The following is a 20,892-nucleotide window of genomic DNA, read 5'->3' on the forward strand; positions in this document are numbered from 1 at the left end:
ACGCAAAACCTAATGTTAGATCCCTCAGGTCCTCTAACAAATGCCTTCTGGACATCCCTGTGTCCAAACTAAAAACCAAGTGTGACCGAGCGTTTGCAGTTGCTGCTCCTACACTATGGAACGACCTCCCATTATAGGTAAAAAATGCTGAGTTAATTTGATGTTTTTTTAAGAACTTGACGAAAACGAATTTGTTTTGTATGCATTTTATGTCATGAAGATGTTGTACCTGTCTGTTATGGGCCCTGTTTTATCTTGCTTTAACTGATTGTTTTATTGTTTGTATTGCTTGTTTTTATAGCTGTCCATTGTACAGCACCTTGAAACATTGTTTTGAAAGGTGCTTTGTTCTTACTTACTAATCAGCGTTCTATTAGGAAGGACTCAGGAACACTATATTTATCTCCTACAGTACCACCTTTCTGCCAGAACTGAGATCATGCAGGATGCGAGCTTGACTAGACAGGGACTAGGTTGAACTCTGGGCTCTCTCTTTTACGTTCCTCTGACATCTATATCTAGGTTACCCAGTTCTATCCTGGCATGTCCTAGATCAATATGGAAATCAGTAAAAAAAAAAAAAAAAAAAGAAGAAGAAAAGAATCTCTCCACAAATAGCCAATATAATTATGGTGTAGGATCAGCTTTTGACAACGTAGTGTATACCCTGAAGAAGGTTTTCCTGAAATGTTGGTTCTCTATTTAACGAAGCAAAAAGTGAAGCTGCAAGAATACCAGTGTGCAAACATTATGTAAGGGATAACGTCTGCCTCAGCGGTCATTATCGAGTGATAAAATACAGACAGGCTGATATATCAGCCTGAAGGGATTGTATCCCTCAATAATGACCACTGAGGCAGACGTTATCCTGCTTGTTGCACGGCTACTTAATAAATAAATGCATAATTTGACCAAAAACTAAAAACAAAACAAAGTATTTCTTTGTTTACAGTACTGAAAGTGTTCCACAAGTGTCCCCCCCAGTGCAACACGGCCGGTCAAGGAACTCCATATATGGGCATACCGGTCGGATCGGTGGAGCAATGTGGTTGTGAGGGCCACATAGCGGATCGAACTCTGATACAAACATACATCATTCTTTTTGAACAACAGTGGGACAAAATATTACATTCTTGAACATTAAATCAGAAATTACATTATACATTTTGCACAGGAAAAATAAACATTTTTAGGGGGAAAATATTACCTGTTGTTTATTGAAAGTCATGGAACAAATCCCTTATACTGACAATTGTGTAAGTTGAGTGACTTCAAACTTCAATGACATTCAACTCTGACATCATTATCTGAAAATTTGTTGTTACAGAAAGTAGCAAATCTGCAACGATATCTGTTTTGTAACTGGCACAAATTAAAAGTTTCACTTTAACAAAAAACAACACCTTATGATCATACCTGTTGGTTATATTGTTTTTACAGTGCGTTGTATTGCTGTATTTTCTCTATTTTCTTAAAAAAAAAATTGCATTTTGATAATTGTGTTATACGAATAAACATACCAATATCTCTACACATGTCTATCTGTTCCTGAGATATGATTTTGACACAAGAGCAAATAATCTCTTTGGGGCTACTGATCATTAATACCAAGTTTCATGAAAGTTTGGCCATCATTTCTTTTTATATATATATATATATATATATATATATATATATATCCCACGATTATGTAACCCATTTTTCACCCAGTGCCAATTGCCTATGCAATCCTGGGCTCTGCTCTCCCTCTGCCACGCCTGGGAAGACAACGGACTGAACTCATGCTTCCTTCTATGCATGAGGAGCCCAAGTTGCTTCTTTTCACCTGACAGTGGAGATTTCCCTGGTTTGGACGTAGCGCGTGGAAGGAACACGTTATTCCAACCAGTTCCTTTCCCTTCCATCAGGCGCCCCGGCTGGCCAGGGGGAGGCATTATTGAGACCAGGATTACTGCATGTTTTTGTGAGCTGGCCATCAGTTCTTGAGTTCTTGAGTAATTTTCTAACCTTAATTAATCTGGGCAGGGTAATAATATACATTTGATCTCATCACTTAGAAGACTTTTACTTCCCCAGACAAAGAAAGCTGTAGGCCTATACAAAAGCAATAGTTCACAGTCACATTTTACTTCTGTGTACATTCTTTAGGATGGTTGGCATAAACATGTAAACAAATATTTGTAAAGCAACTTTGAAGACTGGAAAATTCATTTCACCTACAAGTAAAACAAAGATAGCTCATTATCCTATCCCAGCTACGTTTGTTTTGGCAAGCTGGACCGTACTTAAGAGAAAGGCATTTTTCAGTCTTGGACATTTTGTATTCTATAACAATTCATCTGTCAAGAAATTACATTTCCCAGAGAACGTAATCTGAAGTTATTAGGCTGCATTTCTAAAAGCGACGCTTACTCCTCTTGCATAGTCATTGTCATCCCCAAATTTGACAGCCCATTGCACTGGTCTGTGACGCATTATGGGCTTGTAGATCGATAATCAATCCCTTAACCGTCAAGCTTTTTCCCCCCACACTACATCATTTAGTTCAAATGATGATTTGATGGACTTGTGTACAGTGTGTTTTAGGGTGAAATCTCCAAGGAGTACTTCATTTAACAATCTAATTTAATATACATCACTGCGTCAAACTATATTACTGAAATACTCCAAGCACTCCCTTGGATTTTTATTTTATTTTATATAAAAAAAAGGTAGTTCGGTTACATTTTGAAGGTCAGCATAACATGAAGATTTGATAGTTCATATAAAAAGAGTATTACATCAATATTTACATACAGCAATATGTGTTCCTTTTAAATAAACAGCTTATGAGCAGTGACAGTAGACAGCATAAAAATAATAAAAAAAAGATGCCTCTACTTCCCTGTAATCCTTCAGTTTGTGTGCTAGTGCTACACATATGCTAACACTGTGATCAAACTAAAATATTTTATTTAGGAAAATATACATAGGCTACATTTTATGAATATTTGTATTTATACATTGGGAAAATGTGTTGGTACATACTCCAGAAATCCAATTCCGAATGTATATATTTTTGTCTCCTTTATATATTTCTTTGTTATTTTCACAACGTAACAAAATAACATGATCATGATCAGGGGAAAACAATACTTTGGTTTGGGTTTTTATTTTCTTATCGAAAAAAGAAAGAAAAAGAGAAAAACATGAAAAATAATTACACCCATGGCCTCCCCTGCCTCCTTCAGTAGGTTTATCTTGTGTTGCTACCATTGCTTACAATCAGAGATGTTTTTGTTTTCTATAATAGGCCTATATAACGTTGCTAGCATTATGCCGAAGCTACAGTAGTTAGCTTTGCAGGCTAACGGGCCCTTGTTTCCTCTTTCTGTGCAGAACGGAATTCCATTGCACCCTAGCGTCCCGTGTAGATGAAATCTGTGGAAAGAGGGAGAGGAGTGTGAGTGTGTTTTTTTACACCTTCACTTGAAGCTTCAGTTGCCCGCTCGAGCTAAAATAATTGAAACCATTTGTCATAGAGAAAATGGAAACAGTGATATTTATGAGTGCGTGTGTGTGTGTGCGTGTGTGTGCGTGCGTGCGTGGCAGGGACGTGCTGGCCATTGGGAAAAGCGGGACAACTCCCGAACGGCTGGTTCATTCCTGGCCGGTCCAGGCCGGCCATTATGAAAAATTCTTAAATAAAATGTCGCCCTTCGTTCCATGTTGTTGGCTGGGCGGCCAACAAAGTAAATCGTCACTGTCGGGCAGAAACCTCGTATCTCCAAGTTTCAAATTTGTACATTTTTTCGCAAAGCAAAGCCCTGCTTCATCATACAGGGCCGTCGCACAAAACTAGTGAAAACAGCAGATCTACAAGCACACAACGCCTCGCACCGCGAGGCGTTGTGTGCTTGTAGATCGGCTGTTTTCACTAGTTTAAATAATTTTTAAAATGATAAATACAAGGTTTCCACCCGACAACGACGAAATATAACTCATGTAATTGGCCCACTGGCTTGTCACTTGTCATGATATGAAATGGCAAATCTTTGAGTAGCAGCAGCGCTATAGAGAGAGATCTCTCTCTATAGCGTGCAATGAGGGCCTCTCCAACTCTTTTTCCCGGGCTGAATCAGGGGCCCAGCATGTCCCTGGTGCGTGGTGTGCGTACATGGCGTGCGTGCGTGCCTACCACGGCAGTATTCAGGGTTGAAGTTCTCATAGATGGGGTAGAGAGGGTTTTCCTGTTCATTGCGATGTTTCCTGGCTCTCAGGACATCTCTCAGACACTGGTGGAGGTAGGAATACTGGCACTGCATCATAACACAGAGTTTCATGTAAATGTATTTATTGTACACTAGGCCTGTCGCAGTTATTTGACATAATCGCAATTATTTTGTCATAATCGTTTCCATGTTGAACATTTTTCAAAAAAAATGTTATATATCGTCGTTGTCGGGTGAAAACCTTGAATGTCCAAAACTGTTTGTTTTGAATTTTTTTAAATTATTTAAACTAGTGAAAACAGCCAATCTGCAAGCACACAACGCCTCGCGGTGCGAGGCGTTGTGTGCTTGTAGATCTGCTGTTTTCACTACTTTTGTGCAACGGCCTTGTCAAATTTGAAACTTGGAGATACAAGGTTTTGGCCCGACAGTGACGATATATGACATTTTCATTGAAATTATAGACAAAATGCCATTCGTTTTTCTCGTTACCAACTGTAACTGAATATATATACTGTATATATATATTATTTTTTATATATTATATTATCTTTTGTTGAGTTTTAATTACACAATAAGCCTACTCACTCTTAATCCTGCACCTGACAAATAACACAAAGTATGACAAAAGAAAACTAAAACTAACAATAAAACGAATGAAAACTAAAACTAAGCATTTTCACAAAAATAAAAACGAATTAAATAATTAACAAACCCACTCTTAAACCGAATTAAAACTAACTGAATTAGAAAATAAATTGTCAATGAAAAATCCCAAACTATTATAACACACATGCACATGCGCACGCGCGCACTCGCACACGCACACGCACACGCACACACACACACACAGTTGTACCTCCGTTTGAACCATGTGTGAGCGGTGGAGGCGCAGGTCGAACACGCTGCCGTACAGGTCGATGGTTGCTCTGGAGTCCAGCTCTTGTAGAGCCCGGTCCAGCACTATGAATGTCCCCGTACGACCCACTCCAGCACTGCAACACAGTTTACAGTTTACAGTTTAGGCATTTAGCAGACGCTTTTAATCCAAAGCGACTTAAAATAAGCAGATAAAAACATCACAATAATAAACAAGATAATATGTCAGTACATCAACAGCAATATAACAAATGCAAATGGATATCTATCTAGAAAAAAACACAATATAATCAAAGTTCTAAAAACCTAAAAAAAACAAATGCCAACTAGCTTCATGTATGGTCATTGATTTTTTCTGTAGTGCTAAGGGTTTAGGTGGAGTCTGAAAAGGTGAGTCTTCAGTCCGCGGCGAAAGCTAGCGAGTGAGTCCGTTGTTCTAAGTGCGACAGGGAGTTTATTCCACAACTTGGGGGCCAGGAGGGCAAACTGTCTCGGACGAGTGGATTTTTGCCCTGGAGTTTTTAGCGAGGGTTCTGTCAGCATCCCTGTGTTGGCTGATCTAAGTGCGTGTGTTCAACGCGCACACACACACACACACACACACACACACACACACGCATGCACACACGCACACGCACACATTGTATGTATATGACAAAAAAAGGAAGATATTCCATATCCACCACCCTTTTCTCCACCAATGTCCCTTATCAGTTCAATAGGGGACATAAGGGTTTCATTTTGCAATTAAAGTGGTGAATGGTAAATGGTGCATTGGGCGAATGCCAACAAAATGTAAAGGAACAGCAAAGGTGATGTCATAAGACCTTTATTGGATGAATCTGTATTTCAAGGGTCGGCCCTATAACACACACGCACACACACACACACACACACACACACACACACACACACACACACACACACACACACACACACACACACACACACACACACACACACACACACACACACACACACACACGCACACCCATGCATGTGAACACACACTTAAAACTCTGCTATCCCTTACTTACCTGCAGTGCACGACGGTGGCTCCAGTGGAAGGCGAGCGGTCTACGTAGTCTCGGACCGTTCTGACAAACTGGATCAGGGACTGGGTGGTCTCCGGGACGCCATGGTCCGGCCACACGGTGTAGTGGAAATGGCGGACCACCCGTGGGTACGTGGGCCCGTTCTCCTGTTAAAATGGTAAATGGTACTTTTCCCATCACTGCGTTTGGGTTAGGGTTCAGGGAGTTCAAACCGCACTCATCATGTCAGACATGCAGTGTGCTTGATTGATGTGTTCCGAACCATGCCATTCGTTACAGTAGGCTGCAGCACAGCACTGGTGGCCTTTATACCCATTAAGACCCGAAAAATATGTCTTCTAAATCCTAATGGTTTTCTGAAAAACCTATATGTTTCTTTATCTACGGTTCTCCGAGTTTTTAATGGACCCCTAGAATTAAATGTATTTGACCGTGGACTATCATCTCAAAATGTTTTGTTAAAGGGACCCAGAGAAATTAATATTTGAGTTACAAATGTTCGGTTTAAAAAAAGATATATTCAAAGATTTGCAAAACTTTTCAATATTTTTCAAAAATACCAGAAAATAGCATATCTACGAACTTGTATATCTGCTATTTTGTAATAGTTAAAGCATAAACTAATGGTTAAAGTAATAACCCGTAATAATGCGTTCCAGGTCTTAACCGTTTTAGTGCCAGCCCCTAGAGGGCGCCAAAGAATGCCAGGGTTTGTCCCATAGGCGAGCGTATTAGCATCCGGGGACTCACGTTGCAGTGACGCGCGTGCTCACGTTCGTGCACATCATGGAAAGGTCCCGGATGAAAATGGCTACAGAATAGCTATTAGCATTTTGTCATTTAAAAGATCATTTTTAGGCGATTTCGCCGTAAATAAACCTCGCGCCACATCCCTAAAAACACAATCCAGAGATATGGGCCTCCAAAGATGTGGTTTTTCATTGGATTCGGCGGCGATTCGCGGCAACGTTCGCGGCTAACGGCCGGCCGGGGGGCTCCCGGATTTCGATCACTGGCTTGAAAATTTAGGCCCAGGCTTCAGAAGGCCTCGGATCATTTTATTTATTTCATTAAAAAAGCCGAACATGTTCGGGATAGGCACACTGGACGTCGTTCCGGAAGCGGCGCTGAACATTCAGTGAACATTGGGGGGCTCAAAAATGTATTTTAAACCATTTTTAATGGAATATATCGTCGGACCATGTAAAATGGCTAGCTGGCTAGCGTAGGACGAGCCAGGACCACCCACGACTCTACAAGCAGCTCAGGGTAAGTCAATTAATAAAAAAAAAATTGTATTGGATTGAAATAAAGCCGAACATGTTCGGGATAGGCACCGAATGAGTTAATGGGGGTAATCATATTTCTTCATTTCTCCAATAATTAACGTCCAATGATTATGCACACGTGTTGCTAACCGTACCCTCGAGGACATGTTTAACAGCACTGCCTGCAGTATCACTGTTTCATCCACGACCACAGCTGAAGAATGACACATTATCACCATGTTAGATGTTAGAATAGCATTTATCTTGAGGGAAATTACACAGATTCAAGTCTGTCCTCTAAACTGGGTGCATTTTTTCTTTCCTTTTCTTCTCTTTTCACTCATTACAGAGATATCCTCATGGCCTCACTATACTTTGGCCTCTTGAACAACAAACATTATGTTGAACAGCAAGCAGAAGCTTGCAATTCAGGGCGCAGAAAAACATGATTCACTGTGAGAGCATTATAAAAAATGTATTAGGTAAATAATACACAAACAAGTCTCTGTCTGAGTGATAAAGTGTGTGGCAAATCTATCAATTTATGGGCCAATATTAGCTTGAGTGATGGGGCATATTTTCAGCCATGGGGCACTCATATTTATCTCTGATGGCTGTGAATGGGACAGATGGCAATACATAGTCTGCAAACAAGTAATGCTTCATATTTTTGCTTTTGTGCAGTGGTGGATTGGGGATAGAGTGGGCTGACTTGTGGAGGCTGGAATATAAGAATGTGGAACTTGTTTGCAACTTTCCATGAACTTGTGCGCTGATGAAGTTGGTAATTATTATATATACCTGTATTCTTTAAAGTCGTCAAATGTTTTTAAATATATGGTATGGTAGTCTACATACACATCTGCGTAAAGTCAAGATGAAATGGAAGAAAATGCCCTTTTAACCCTTAGATCACTTCCACATCCCTGGCCACATTGTGCACGCATTCAACAATATTTAACAATCACGTTTTCTTTTTGTAAACAAAATAAGCCATGCGCTTGCATAGGCTTAAACTCGCACTCCCACATGAATTAACCCATTAAGAGCGGGAACGAATTATTACGCAACATTTTATGCTTTATTTTTTTTCTTTTGAAAAACCTATGTTTCTACGTCAGTGGTGCTGAAACTTTTTCATGCCAAGGACCCCCAAATGATATGTATTTGACCACGGACCTCCATCTCAAAATATTTAGTTCCAGGGACCCCCAGAGGCAGAATTTGAGTTACAAATGGTCGCTTTAAGATCAGCAGATCTACAAGCTCGCAGCGCGGCACTGCTTAAGTGTTTGCCTTCAGCGCGACTTGCATAATAAGGACTGCGCATAAGATGGTGGCGTTATCACTTAATTAACGCATCAGACCTGGGAATAAGACACTGGAAATAGGGCTCAGCGAGTCTTACCGAGGTGATTTTGAACTCTCTGATGGTCCACTCTGGCAGGACGGACTCTGACACCATCTGAATGACCAGCTCACCATAGTACAAAGGGTCTCTGTCAGCTGGCCAGTACTGGTCACACTTCACCTACACAGCACAACACAGCACAGCACAACACAACACTCAAAATGAACAATTTGGGCATTTTTTAATGTTTTTTATCCCACGTTTTTTTGTAACCCATTTTTCTCCCCCGGTGACTACCTAACCTGTAGTCCAGCTGGTTTCCGCTCTCCCCCTGCCGCGCCAGGGGACATTGGGGAGCACCTGGCTGGCAAGGGGGAGGTAGTATAGAAACCAGGACTACTGCATGTTTTTGTGTGAGGGCCTATGCCCAAGGAGACACAGGGAGAACATGCAAACTCACCACAGAAAGGCCCTATCACCAACCCCACCTAGGGTGTGGGTGCTGATGACGCGGGTCGAGGAACACGCCCCCAGCGCCCACAGCTTCCCCCGGCGGGAATCGAACCCAGGACCTTTGAGCTGTGAGGCGAAGTGTTAACCACAGCACCACCGTGCCCCTTACAATTTGGGCATTTAGCAGACTCCCTTATCCAGAGCGACGTAAGTGTGGAATCGGAATAAACAAGAGTAAGCATGAGGTCTAATCTATAAACATGCGGCTCCCTATGATAATTGGGACGCTAATGAGGATATGTGGGGCGTCTACCTATGATAAATGGGATTGAATGGCGCACCCCTCCAAGTTACGAGGATTGGGATTCATCATCAAAAGAACACAGTAAGAACAATTTTGCCTTTTAAAGGAGTAGTTCACCCCCAAAATGACTTTTCTTTTCCATTGATTAGTCACGCCATGGAGACTAGAGTTCAATAATATTTTTAGTTTTTTGTCGCATTCCTAAGACAAAAATGTGATAACAATAAATTTACCCCCATTCGTTCCAGATGGTTTTAAGAACGTTTCATGAATCTGACTGAGGAATTCAATTAGTAAAACAGACTACAGCTACTCAAACAGATAGGATAACAGCAGAAACAACAACAAAAAGCTCTTTCTCACCCTGCCTTTCTCCACACACTGCGTCACCATGACGATGTTATGAACGCTGTGCTCCCACACCATCCTCCAGAAGTCATCCTTGGTGCCCGGAAGAGGACCCTGGGTAGCTATGTACTCCCTACGGAAATTATTACCCTGACACAAACAAACAAACAAAGAAGGTATCGTTACTAGAGATGGAGCTTGTTAATTTTAACACTTTCCAAGCCACGGGGAGCCACTTAATATTAAAACTGTTTTATACCAGACATCTGAGCAAGGATGTCTCAGCCGCGCCGTAATTTACCGTACTGGGTCATTAAAAACAAAAAAAAGATTTTTATCCGAAAATCGGCGATCGTCTAACCTTCCCTAGTCACCGCTCGTCCATCGATAGCGCATGGCTCCTCTGACATGAAGCGAAAGTGACGTCAGGTCCTTTCCCTGCTAAGGCTTCCCAGCTCCCGTCTATTTTCTGTTTAGACGTTAGTGCTAGCATAGCTGGAGTGCTGGGGGCTAAGCTAGCGAAAATGTTCATGTCTACTGTAGAGTCATACTTGGATTATTTGAGCCCACATTTACGTGAACGGATCACGCACGCGAAACGCACGGGGAGAAGATGCCTCGGCCGAAACCGCCACTCTAAGCCAATGCAGATTGAGGAATTTCGCTGGGGACTGTGGATAGAAAACGGGGATCACGTGATGGTTATGGGGGATGAAGACTACGTGATATAGCGCTGAAGGTCTTGTAAAATGAATGCGGTTCAGATCATAATATAATAATAGAAATTTCACGGCTAATCTACCAAGAAGCCATTCTATTTCGGCTGGCGAAGTGTTAATTGATAATGACCACTTTATCGATCCAGCTTATTAAGTCTGGCTTTTATCGAGCACTCTATTCAGCGTTTTTTATTTTGTGGAAAGACATGGGAGGAAATATGTTGAACAGAACTGGTATCATTTTTTATTGGCCAGTTGTTGTGACTGTGAGTGTGTGGCTGACCACCATATATGAAGATGACAATTGTGTGTTGACAAAAGTAAAATATTATCATTAAATCAACCTTTCATTAATGTACAACTAGAAGCTGGGCCGCCCGAACTGGCCAACTCGGAACAATGTAAATAGGGAATGAATGCCCCGCCCTTTAATGCAAACCCCATTATACCTGTTTTCATAGGACCCGTTGTGACCATCTGTCTGCCTGTGTCCATTTATGCCCATATATGGAGATATCTGTATCTGTCTGTCTCTCTGTCGGCGTCCATTTTATGTCCATATATGGAGATCACTGCAGTTATAGTTCTGGGTCCATTTTATGCCCATATATGGAGATATCTGTCTATCTGCGTCCATTTTATGCCCATATATGGAGTATCTGTCTGTTCCTCCAACTGTGTTGCAGACACAGTGCCGGTTCCCCCTTTAATGCAAACCTCATTATACCTGTTGTCATAGGACCCGTTTTGAACATCTGTTTGCCTGTGTCCATTTATGCCCATATATGGAGATATCTGTATCTGTCTGTCTGCGTCCATTTTATGCCCATATATGGAGATCTTTGACCATCTGTTTGCCTCTGTCCATTTATGTCCATATATGGAGATATCTGTATCTGTCTGTCTGCAATCCATTTTATGCCCATATATGGGGGCATTCATTTTATGCCCATATATGGAGAACGTGCGTGCCCGTGGGACGAACGGTTCTCGAGATACGCGGATTACATACATACATACACACTCACAGAGATTTTTTGTTGACTCATGTGGCGTACGTGATGTCAGAGCCTTTTATGAAGTGATGTCACAATGAGTCAGAGCTTTCGCCGATTTCCTCCGGAACAGCCTGATGTCAACAATCAACCCCGCATAAGGAGATTCCGAACGTTTCGCGCCGGTTCGGGAAAACCGCGCGTCGGGTCGGGTCGAGACCCGGCACTGCACTCCGTGCCGCGGCGGGGAACGCGCGTGCCGAATCTGAAGCCGGTGGGACGAACGGTTCTCGAGATACGCGGATTACAGACAGACACACAGACAGACAGACAGACACGCAGAGACTTCTCGCATTTATAGATAGATAAGTGTTAAATGGCTTTATATCATGAATAGTACTGTAATAAGTTCTTGATCGCCTCTTGTCTTGATTGTTTAAACATGACGTCATGGGCCGCTATGCTCGATAACAGGCTTGATAAGCGCAAAGCTTATTGATACCGGGTACTCAATTCATTTGTTATCGAGTTTGTCACAGGCTCGAGCTCCATCCCTAATCGCCACTGTCGGGAAGAAACCTCGTATCTCCAAGTTTCACATTTGTATGTTTTTTCCTAAAGTAAAGCCCTGCTTCATCATACAAGACTCGCGATGTGAGACGTTTGCTTGTAGATCGTCTATTTTCACTTTTTTTAAATCATTTTTAAAATGATGAATACAAAACTAACGGTTTTGGACACAAGGTTTTCCACCCGTCAACAACGATATATGGAACACGTGTGTGCAAGGGCGTGTGTGCAAGTGCACTTACAGGCATGTAGCTAGCATTGATGTAGTCAGAGCAGGGGTCATCCTCCAAGTATGACAGCTTCACCCTGGTAGAGTCGTCTAGAATGACAAAACATAATTCATAGCATCAATATTAATATCGGAGAAAGCAGGTCCTGATCATAATGATTGATTTTCCATTTCTGTGTAAATAGTTTTGGGCCATTGTCAATGGGACGGAGAATGTTATGACTATACACTTGAGTGTGATAGTACATGGTGATAATTTGCGTCTAAAACTACATACATACGCAAGAACGCACGCACGCACGCACGCACGCAAGCACGCACGCACGCACGCACGCACGCACGCACACAGTCTCTACTTTCTTTACATAAAATGATTTCTACTATGTGTAGCTGTTTTGGAATCTCATGTGACAGTGTGTGTGTGTGTGTGTGTGTGTGTGTGTGTGTGTGTGTGTGTGTGTGTGTGTGTGTGTGTGTGTGCGTGTGTGTGTGTGTGTATGTGTGTGTGTTTGTGCATGCGTGTTTGTGCATGCATGCGTGCGTGTGCGTGCGTGCGTGTTTACTGCTTAAATAGAACAGCAACGTCAAAGCTCAGGCCTGCGTTTGCAAGGTTAAAAATAAAAAATTCTGTTCTTGCTGAAAAACATTAAGATATTGTCACATAGTCATGAGTATATCCACGAGCCTGTACACACAGAAAAATGAACCGTCACACATACTGTATATATACATAAAGAATGTTTTGCACAAACGCATGCACACAGATGCACACACACACACTTGTCACCGCTCCATCCATCTAAAGAAAACACACAGAAACATAATGAACTTTTCACACTCCAGTCGTCACATGACGCAGATGGCTGTCGTCCACTGACACCCTGGAGTGCCACAGTACGTCACTCTGGTACCAAACACGCATGACACAATCATCATCTGGGAGACATTTCACACATAATGATTCTCTTTTCACACACTGTCTGTCGCACACTTTTGATATCTCTCTCTCTCTCTCTCTCTCTCTCTCTCTCTCTCTCATGCGCACGCACGCACGCACGCACGCACGCACGCACGCACGCACGCACGCACGCACGCACACACACACACACACAGCCCCATTTTATCCACCAATCACACACGTCATGTGTCGTCGGTTTCCATGGGAACTGGCCTCTGTACTGTATCTCGTTAATTAAAACACTAATAGCATCAAGACGTTAATGATGAGGCAGGTACATGATTTTTCAGACCTAATGTGTCCGGGACTTGATGACAGCAAGTCACGTGCGCGAGAGCAAACGCACCCAACCACCCGCCCACTAGGGCTGTCACAATTATGACAATTTACATGACGACATTTTACATGTCAAATAATTGCGATTAACGATTTAATTGTGTTTTTGTCGTTGACAATTACGTTTTCGCGATGCGACGCGTTGTGAGCTTGTACATCTGCTATTTCCACTATTTTTGACTTTTTTTTTTTAAATCTATGAACTTTTTTTCAACATGGAAACGATTATGACGATTATGAAAAATAATTGTGAAAGCCCTAGTCACGTGCGCGCACAAACGCACCCACCCACCCACCCACCCACACACACGTGCACGCACAGGCCGGGACCTACATGGCAGTATGTTGTTGTATCGGTTCTTGCCGCGGTTCTCGGGCAGACGGGCAGCGTCCATGGCCTGGTTGCGACCCACATCCTTCAGATCCTGCAGAGACAGATGGGGAGATTAGACTGTATATGCCAGGTCCATGGAGAAGAGAGAGAGGGAGAGAGAGACAGGGGCAGACAGAGGCTTTGAGAGAGTGCCAGCGATACACAGAGTGACAGAGGTGGATAATCATCCTTTCTTTCTGTGAGGCACTGTGTGCAACCTTGTTGAGAAAAGTGCTATATATCGTCAGTCACTGTCTGGCAGAAACCTTGTGTCTCCAAGTTTCAAATGCGTATGCTTTTGTTTTTCTCGTAAACTAAAAGCCCTGCTTCATACAAAAGTGTCGCACAAAAGTAGTGAATATAGGAGATCTACAAGTACACAACGCCTCGCGAAGCGAGGCGCTGTGTGCTTGTAGATCGGATATTTTCACTGTTTTAAATCGATTCGAAAATAATAACAAAGAATTGAAGGTTTTGGACATCCCGACAACAACGATATACTGTATTATTATTATTATTATTATTATTATTACTATATCAAAGCTTTCCGATATAGGACATTTGAAATCAACCTGCTGTTTTTATGGCGCTGTAATCATATTGTACTAGTCTGTATTCTCTGCAGTGTTATTACCTCAAATTCCTCTGACAGCAGATAGTTGGAGTCACCCTGAAGCTTGTTGAGGTGGGACTCGTAGTGACAGGCTTTGATGGGGCTGGACACACACGCAGCAAAACAACACAGACAGACAGATTGAGACGTGGAGGCAGACGGACAGACAGACAGGCATATTTGAACAGATGGACAGAAAGAAAGACAAACAAGCAGGCATTTGGGAACACAGAGAGATGGGAATGAGCTGGGAGCAGTTACGCAAGCTCTGATCAGCAAAGACATTTTTTTTTTTTTTAATGTTTTTTATCCCACGTTTTTGCAACCCATTTTTCTCACCCGGTGACTACCTAACCTGTAGTCCTGGTTTCCGCTATCCCCCTGCCGCGCCAGGGGACATTGGGGAGCACCCGGCTGGCTAGGGGGAGGTAGTATAGAAACCAGGACTACTGCATGTTTTTGTGTGAGGGCCTATGCCCAAGGAGACACGGGGAGAACATGCAAACTCACCACAGAAAGGCCCTATCGCCAACCCCACCTAGGGTGTGGGTGCTGATGACGCGGGTGGAGGAACACGCCCCCAGCGCCCACAGCTTCCCCCGGCGGGAATGGAACCCAGGACCTTCTGGCTGTGAGGTGAAGTGCTAACCACTGCACCACCGTGCCCCTCGCAAAGACATTTCTTGATATTTGTTTGGCATTTGAATGTTGGGTGGCGGCGTCTTACCTTGTGACGCGGCGGTTGCTGAAACAAAGGAAAGAGCAGAAGGCTTACAAACACACAAATCCATTATCGGGAGGAAATAAATGCCGCTGCAAGATGACATATAATGGAAGGAAAACAAGTGTGTTTCCTACAGTGTGATGTGGTCATGCAAATATTATGACTAGGGTGGTTTGAAGATCCTTTTTTAACTCTCAAATACCTGGAACGCGCCCGAGTCGCGTTAGATTTTAACCACTTCAACCATTATTTTATGCTTTAACTTTAGAAAAATAGCAGATATACAAGCTCACAGCGCGGCACCGAGTGCCGCGCTGCGAGCTTGTAGATCTGCTATTTTTGAAGAATCGTGAAAATGAGTGCAAGTCTTTGAATATCTTTGACCCGATCTTTGACCCGACTTCTAAATCCTTCCTCTAAATCTGTGGTTCTCAAACCTTTTCATGTCAAGGACCCCCAAAATTACAGGTATTTGGTCACAGACCCCCATCTCAAAATATGTTGTTCCAGGGACCACCCAGAAGTAAATATTTGAGTTACAAATGTTTGCTTTTAAGTAGATATATTCAAAGACTTGCAAAAAAAATATTTGAGTTACAAATGTTTGCTTTTAAGTAGATATATTCAAAGACTTGCAAAAAATAAATCATGATTTATTTAGCAGATCTACAAGCTCGCAGCGCGGCACTCGGTGCCGCGCTGTGAGCTTGTATATCTGCTATTTTTCAATAGTTAAAGCAGTCAATAATCCTAGGCCTTAAATGGGTTAACTGGTATTGGTGCTGGTGCACTATGCAACATCAACCAATTGCATTCAAGCTTCCTAAAGCCACGCTTCATACCTGGATGAGATTAAGTTCACATAATATTAGAGATGAAACGGCTCTTTTACAACTAAAGTCCTATATTCAAGAATTTTGAGAAATAGCCCATGTTGTTACTTCAGACATGACAAGAACAGTATACAACTGAGATCCAGGATCACCCACGGCTAATGGGGACAGTGAACGATCCATACGGTCCCTACCACATCAACGACCACACACACACACACACACACACACACACACACACACACACACACACACACACACACACACACACACACACACACACACACACACACACACACACACACGGATAGGTGTTGCTGTGAGTGAAGGATTGGGTAATCACAGATGAGATTGAACACCGAGGATTGGAGTCACCGTATTGAAAATATATAGTTCTCACACACACACACACGCACACACTCGCGCACACACACACACACACACACACACACACACACACACACGCACACACACACACACACACACACTCAGGGAGATGGAGAAAATGGACTCTATTGGAAACTAATCTGTCTCTCTACCTGTGTTCTGTCTGTGAGCCCCTCTCACATATCAGACAGAGAAGATATAGTGAAGGTCTAGGCTCTCTAATTACTTACATAAGCCCCCCCACATACACACACACACACACACACACACACACACACACACACACACACACACACACACACACACACACACACACACACACACACACACACACACACACACACACACACACACACACACACACACACACACGCGCGCGCGCGCACACACACGCACACGCAGAGATAAAACACTATACACATCCAATAACCCAGACACTTGTATCAGATGTAATGATGATAAAGGCACCTTGTTCCACTGTTTGTGGGCATGCCCCAGAATAAAGGAGTTTTGGGAGGAGGTTAGAAAGGAGTTACAACAGATACTACTTATCAACATTGCGCTAGATCCAAAACTCTTTTTACTAGGCCTTTACCCGATTGGTCATAAGATAAAAAACTGCGAAATAAATGTTCTGGACCTTAAGGGTTCTTACAAGCCAAAAGGGTTATCGCTAGAGATGTTACCGATCAATCGGCAATGGATCGGATCGGGCCGATTAAAGCGTGATCGGCGATAATCGGTGGTTTAGATCAAAAGGTAAATTCACCGATCCGATTGGATCGGTGCATCCGATCAACCAGCCGTTCAGTATGCCCACTTGAGGCCATTTTGGGGTATTGATTTCCACAGTGCTGAAGGAATAATTAGTTACTGCTATGATAATAAATACATATTAATGCTGGTAAATAACTATAAGGCAAATATATAAATAAATTCATGAGTGAATGAATGAATTAAAGTTAAAACATTAACATTTAGAAAATATAAATAATAACTTGATCGGATCGGTGATTGATCGGTATCGGGTGATCAAACTTTTGTGATCGGTGCTCGGTGATCGGTTCCAAAAAACCTGATCGGACCATCCCTAATTATCGCCCTTTCATGGAAAAAGACAGGGAAACCTAGCATTGCTCAGGGGTTTAAGGAACTATCTTTGTGTCTTCCCTTAGAAAGAATCACTCTCAAAAATAAACAAGAGCTATTTGAGAAAATATGGGGGAATTGTATTCAATATGTCAAGGGAAATGATCTCTCTCACTTAATGGAGGAACCAGGAGTAAGGTAGCCGCAGCCTCTCTGCAGTCATTTGTCCGGCCGTGTGGCATGGAACTCTGGGAGTTACTGTGAATGTTATGTGCTCTTTGTATCACAATTATTTAATATTTTTATGTGTTGTGTCAATGTCAGGTATTTTGTTTGTTTTTTGTATGGTGTTGTATTCTTTTTTCTTTTCTTTTTATCTTCATGTCTTGTCTGTAAGCAGTCTTTTTTATTGTCAAGTAAATGTTGTCTTGTTCGTCCAAAAAAACCCAAAAAAAAACACTATACACACGTACCTCCTGACACCCATGTATATTCCTCCTGAGGCTGGCACCTCCTTCCACATGCTCATCCTCATCACTGGGTTTTCTTGTACAGCCCTACACACACACACACACACACACACACACACACACACACGCACACGCACACACGCACACGCACACGCACACGCACACGCAAACACACGTGTGAAGTTGAAGTAAATGTTAAAACACAAATACATACTGATATTACAGACATTCTTACAGTACATGGCGGCAGTGGCTCAGGGGCAGAGAAACCGCCATTAAAACACGGAGGCTTCCCGAAGGGTTCCCAGTTCGATCCCAGGCTCCCCCAGAGTTAGCTTTCGAAGAGTCCTTGAGCAAGACTCTGAACCCCTAGTTGCTCCCCGTGAGCAGGTTGGTGCCTTGCATGGTTTCCTCCGCCATCGGTGTATGAATGTGTGTGTGAATGGGTGAATGTAAAGCACAATCTCTGTAAAGCACCTTGGATAAAGGCACTATATACCATGCACCATTTACCATTTAGTACAAGGGTCTTCAACAGGGGGTCCTCAGAGTTACTGCATGCAGGGGGTCCTCCAAGTCTTTGAGTGATTTTTAGATTAACCACTTGAACCCTAATGTCCATATTCTGAGAACTTTAGCCCACAAGCTCACAGCGCCTCACGCTGCGAGGCGTTGTGAGCTTGTAGATCGGCTATTTTCGGCAAAGAGGTTTGGTGTAGAGGGGGAAAAGTGCAGACTAAGTACAGAGTGAAAGGTCAAGTTTATTAAGTATTGACGGTTCAAGTGGTTAAATATCTGAAAACACAAATAGATATGAATCCAAAACACACAGATGATAAGATTGTGCTGTCAAACAATGAATCTATGAAAAGGTTGTGGGGGTCCCTGCTTCATTCTCTCTCTCAACCAAAGGGGTCCTTGGCCTGAAAACGTTGAAGACCCCTGATTTAGTACATCTGTGACTCATAATGACTTCAGCACCATGGACAGCAGCCTTAAAACTCTTCACTGTGGCGTTCAGGTATGGATAGCCTGATTTTCACTCCCATCATACAACAGTGTCATGTGCCGAAAATGTTCAATCTCCAAGCTCATAGCGCGCAGTGGATACGATTATGAGCTTGCAGATCACCAATTCTCAGCACACAACACCATCGTACAGTGAAATATCATTTGGAACAAAGGTTATTGAATTGGTATACTATATCTTGTATGCAGATTTTCATTCGTTTATGTTGTAATATGTGATTTTATTAGGATTGGGTGAACTAGTCCCTGGTTACAAATGTCCATTTGTAATCAATCCTCAAGTGGAAATTAAATGAAATGAAATCAACCAAAAACATTATTACATATTGATGTGAATGCATTTATCTTGCAGTGCAGTATAATGGAACTGCGGAGGGCATCACCCCCCGAAATTGTCAATTTCCAAAGGGAAAGACATCTAGCGCAAGAACAGCTGCCAAGAACCCTCTTTTCATTTTACTTTAAGCTTCTGACTGGCAAGTGGACCTGAAAAGGAGTTTATCTTTACCGAAGAGGTGGCTGTAACCTCACTGATCCTAAAATCCTGCATAAACTGGTACTTGCCAGTGCTCTGACGATCCTGCCTGACGAAGCCATCTTCATAACACTGGGCCAAAAGACCACTGGAGAATCATTGATATTAACCTATTTAGGCCTAGAATTATTGAATGCTTTAACCAGTGAAAAATAGCAGATATACAAGCGCGCTGCGAACTTGTAGATCTGCTATTTTAGAAAAATTGTGAAAATGTGTGCACATTTTTCAATATATGTTTTTCAAAGCAAACTTTTGTAACACAAAACTCTGCTTCTGGGGGTCCCTGGAACAACATATTTTGAGATGGGGGGGTCCTTGACGATTGAGGACCACTGATTTAGAGAGGAAGGATTTAGAAGTCGGGTCAAAGATATTCAAAGACTTGCACACATTTTCACGATTTTTCAAAAATAGCAGATCTGCAAGCTGCGAGCTTGTATATCTGCTATTGTTTAATAGTTAAAGCATAAAATAATGGTTAAAGTGGTTAAAATCTAAAGCGACTCGGGCACGTTCCAGGTCTTTGAGCATTAATACCCGTGACTCTGCTATTCCTTTCAATCTGGACGGATAAATTAAATAACTGGGATGGATGATTCATTATAGGGTTTGTGCTGGTGACACGGCGCTGTGGTCTGGAGTCCACGTAACAAGGCTTAATCCCATTTGAGATTAAAGATGAGGTTTAATCTGATTATTTGGTCTGCTGGGGAGCAATGATAGTCAACGTCATCGGCCACATCATCATCGGCAACAACAACAATACACCGCACGCACGCACACACGCGCGCGCACACACACACACACACACACACACACACACACAACCTCTGCTCTCGGGTTAGAGCAGTGGTGGAAAAAGTAATCACATGTTTTACTTAAAGGAGTAGTTCACCCCCAAAATGACTTTTTTTCTATTGATTAGTCACGCCATGGAGAGTAGAGTTCAATAATATTTTTTGTTTTTTGTCACATTCCTAAGACAAAAATTTGATTTGAGTAAATTTACCCCCATTGATTCCGGATGGGGACCCGTTTCGAAACGGGTCCCCATCTGGAACGAATGGGGGTAAATTTATTGTTATCACATTTTTGTCTTAGGAATGCGACAAAAAACTACAAATATTATTGAATTCTAGTCTCCATGGCGTGACTAATCA

General features: G+C 42.4%; 1 protein-coding gene across 1 annotated transcript in view; it reads right to left on the reverse strand.

Annotated features, from left to right (window-relative positions):
* Positions 1 to 1,336: 1,336 nt before the first annotated feature.
* LOC308309219 (receptor-type tyrosine-protein phosphatase beta-like) overlaps positions 1,337 to 20,892 on the reverse strand; it is a 119,451-nt gene continuing 99,895 nt past the window's right edge. The window contains exons 30-40 of the mRNA XM_080754722.1: positions 18,169 to 18,252; positions 15,390 to 15,407; positions 14,684 to 14,765; positions 14,011 to 14,101; positions 12,396 to 12,472; positions 9,885 to 10,019; positions 8,822 to 8,944; positions 6,128 to 6,291; positions 5,071 to 5,206; positions 4,178 to 4,298; positions 1,337 to 3,420 (exon numbers count right to left, since the gene is read on the reverse strand). Coding sequence (XP_080610848.1) covers positions 3,398 to 3,420; positions 4,178 to 4,298; positions 5,071 to 5,206; positions 6,128 to 6,291; positions 8,822 to 8,944; positions 9,885 to 10,019; positions 12,396 to 12,472; positions 14,011 to 14,101; positions 14,684 to 14,765; positions 15,390 to 15,407; positions 18,169 to 18,252 — 1,054 coding nt within the window. The 3' untranslated portion in view covers positions 1,337 to 3,397. The remainder of the gene's footprint in view (positions 3,421 to 4,177; positions 4,299 to 5,070; positions 5,207 to 6,127; positions 6,292 to 8,821; positions 8,945 to 9,884; positions 10,020 to 12,395; positions 12,473 to 14,010; positions 14,102 to 14,683; positions 14,766 to 15,389; positions 15,408 to 18,168; positions 18,253 to 20,892) is intronic.

The sequence above is a fragment of the Nannobrachium achirus genome (genome assembly GCF_963921795.1).
Source record: "Nannobrachium achirus genome assembly, chromosome: 23".
Taxonomy (NCBI): domain Eukaryota; kingdom Metazoa; phylum Chordata; class Actinopteri; order Myctophiformes; family Myctophidae; genus Nannobrachium; species Nannobrachium achirus.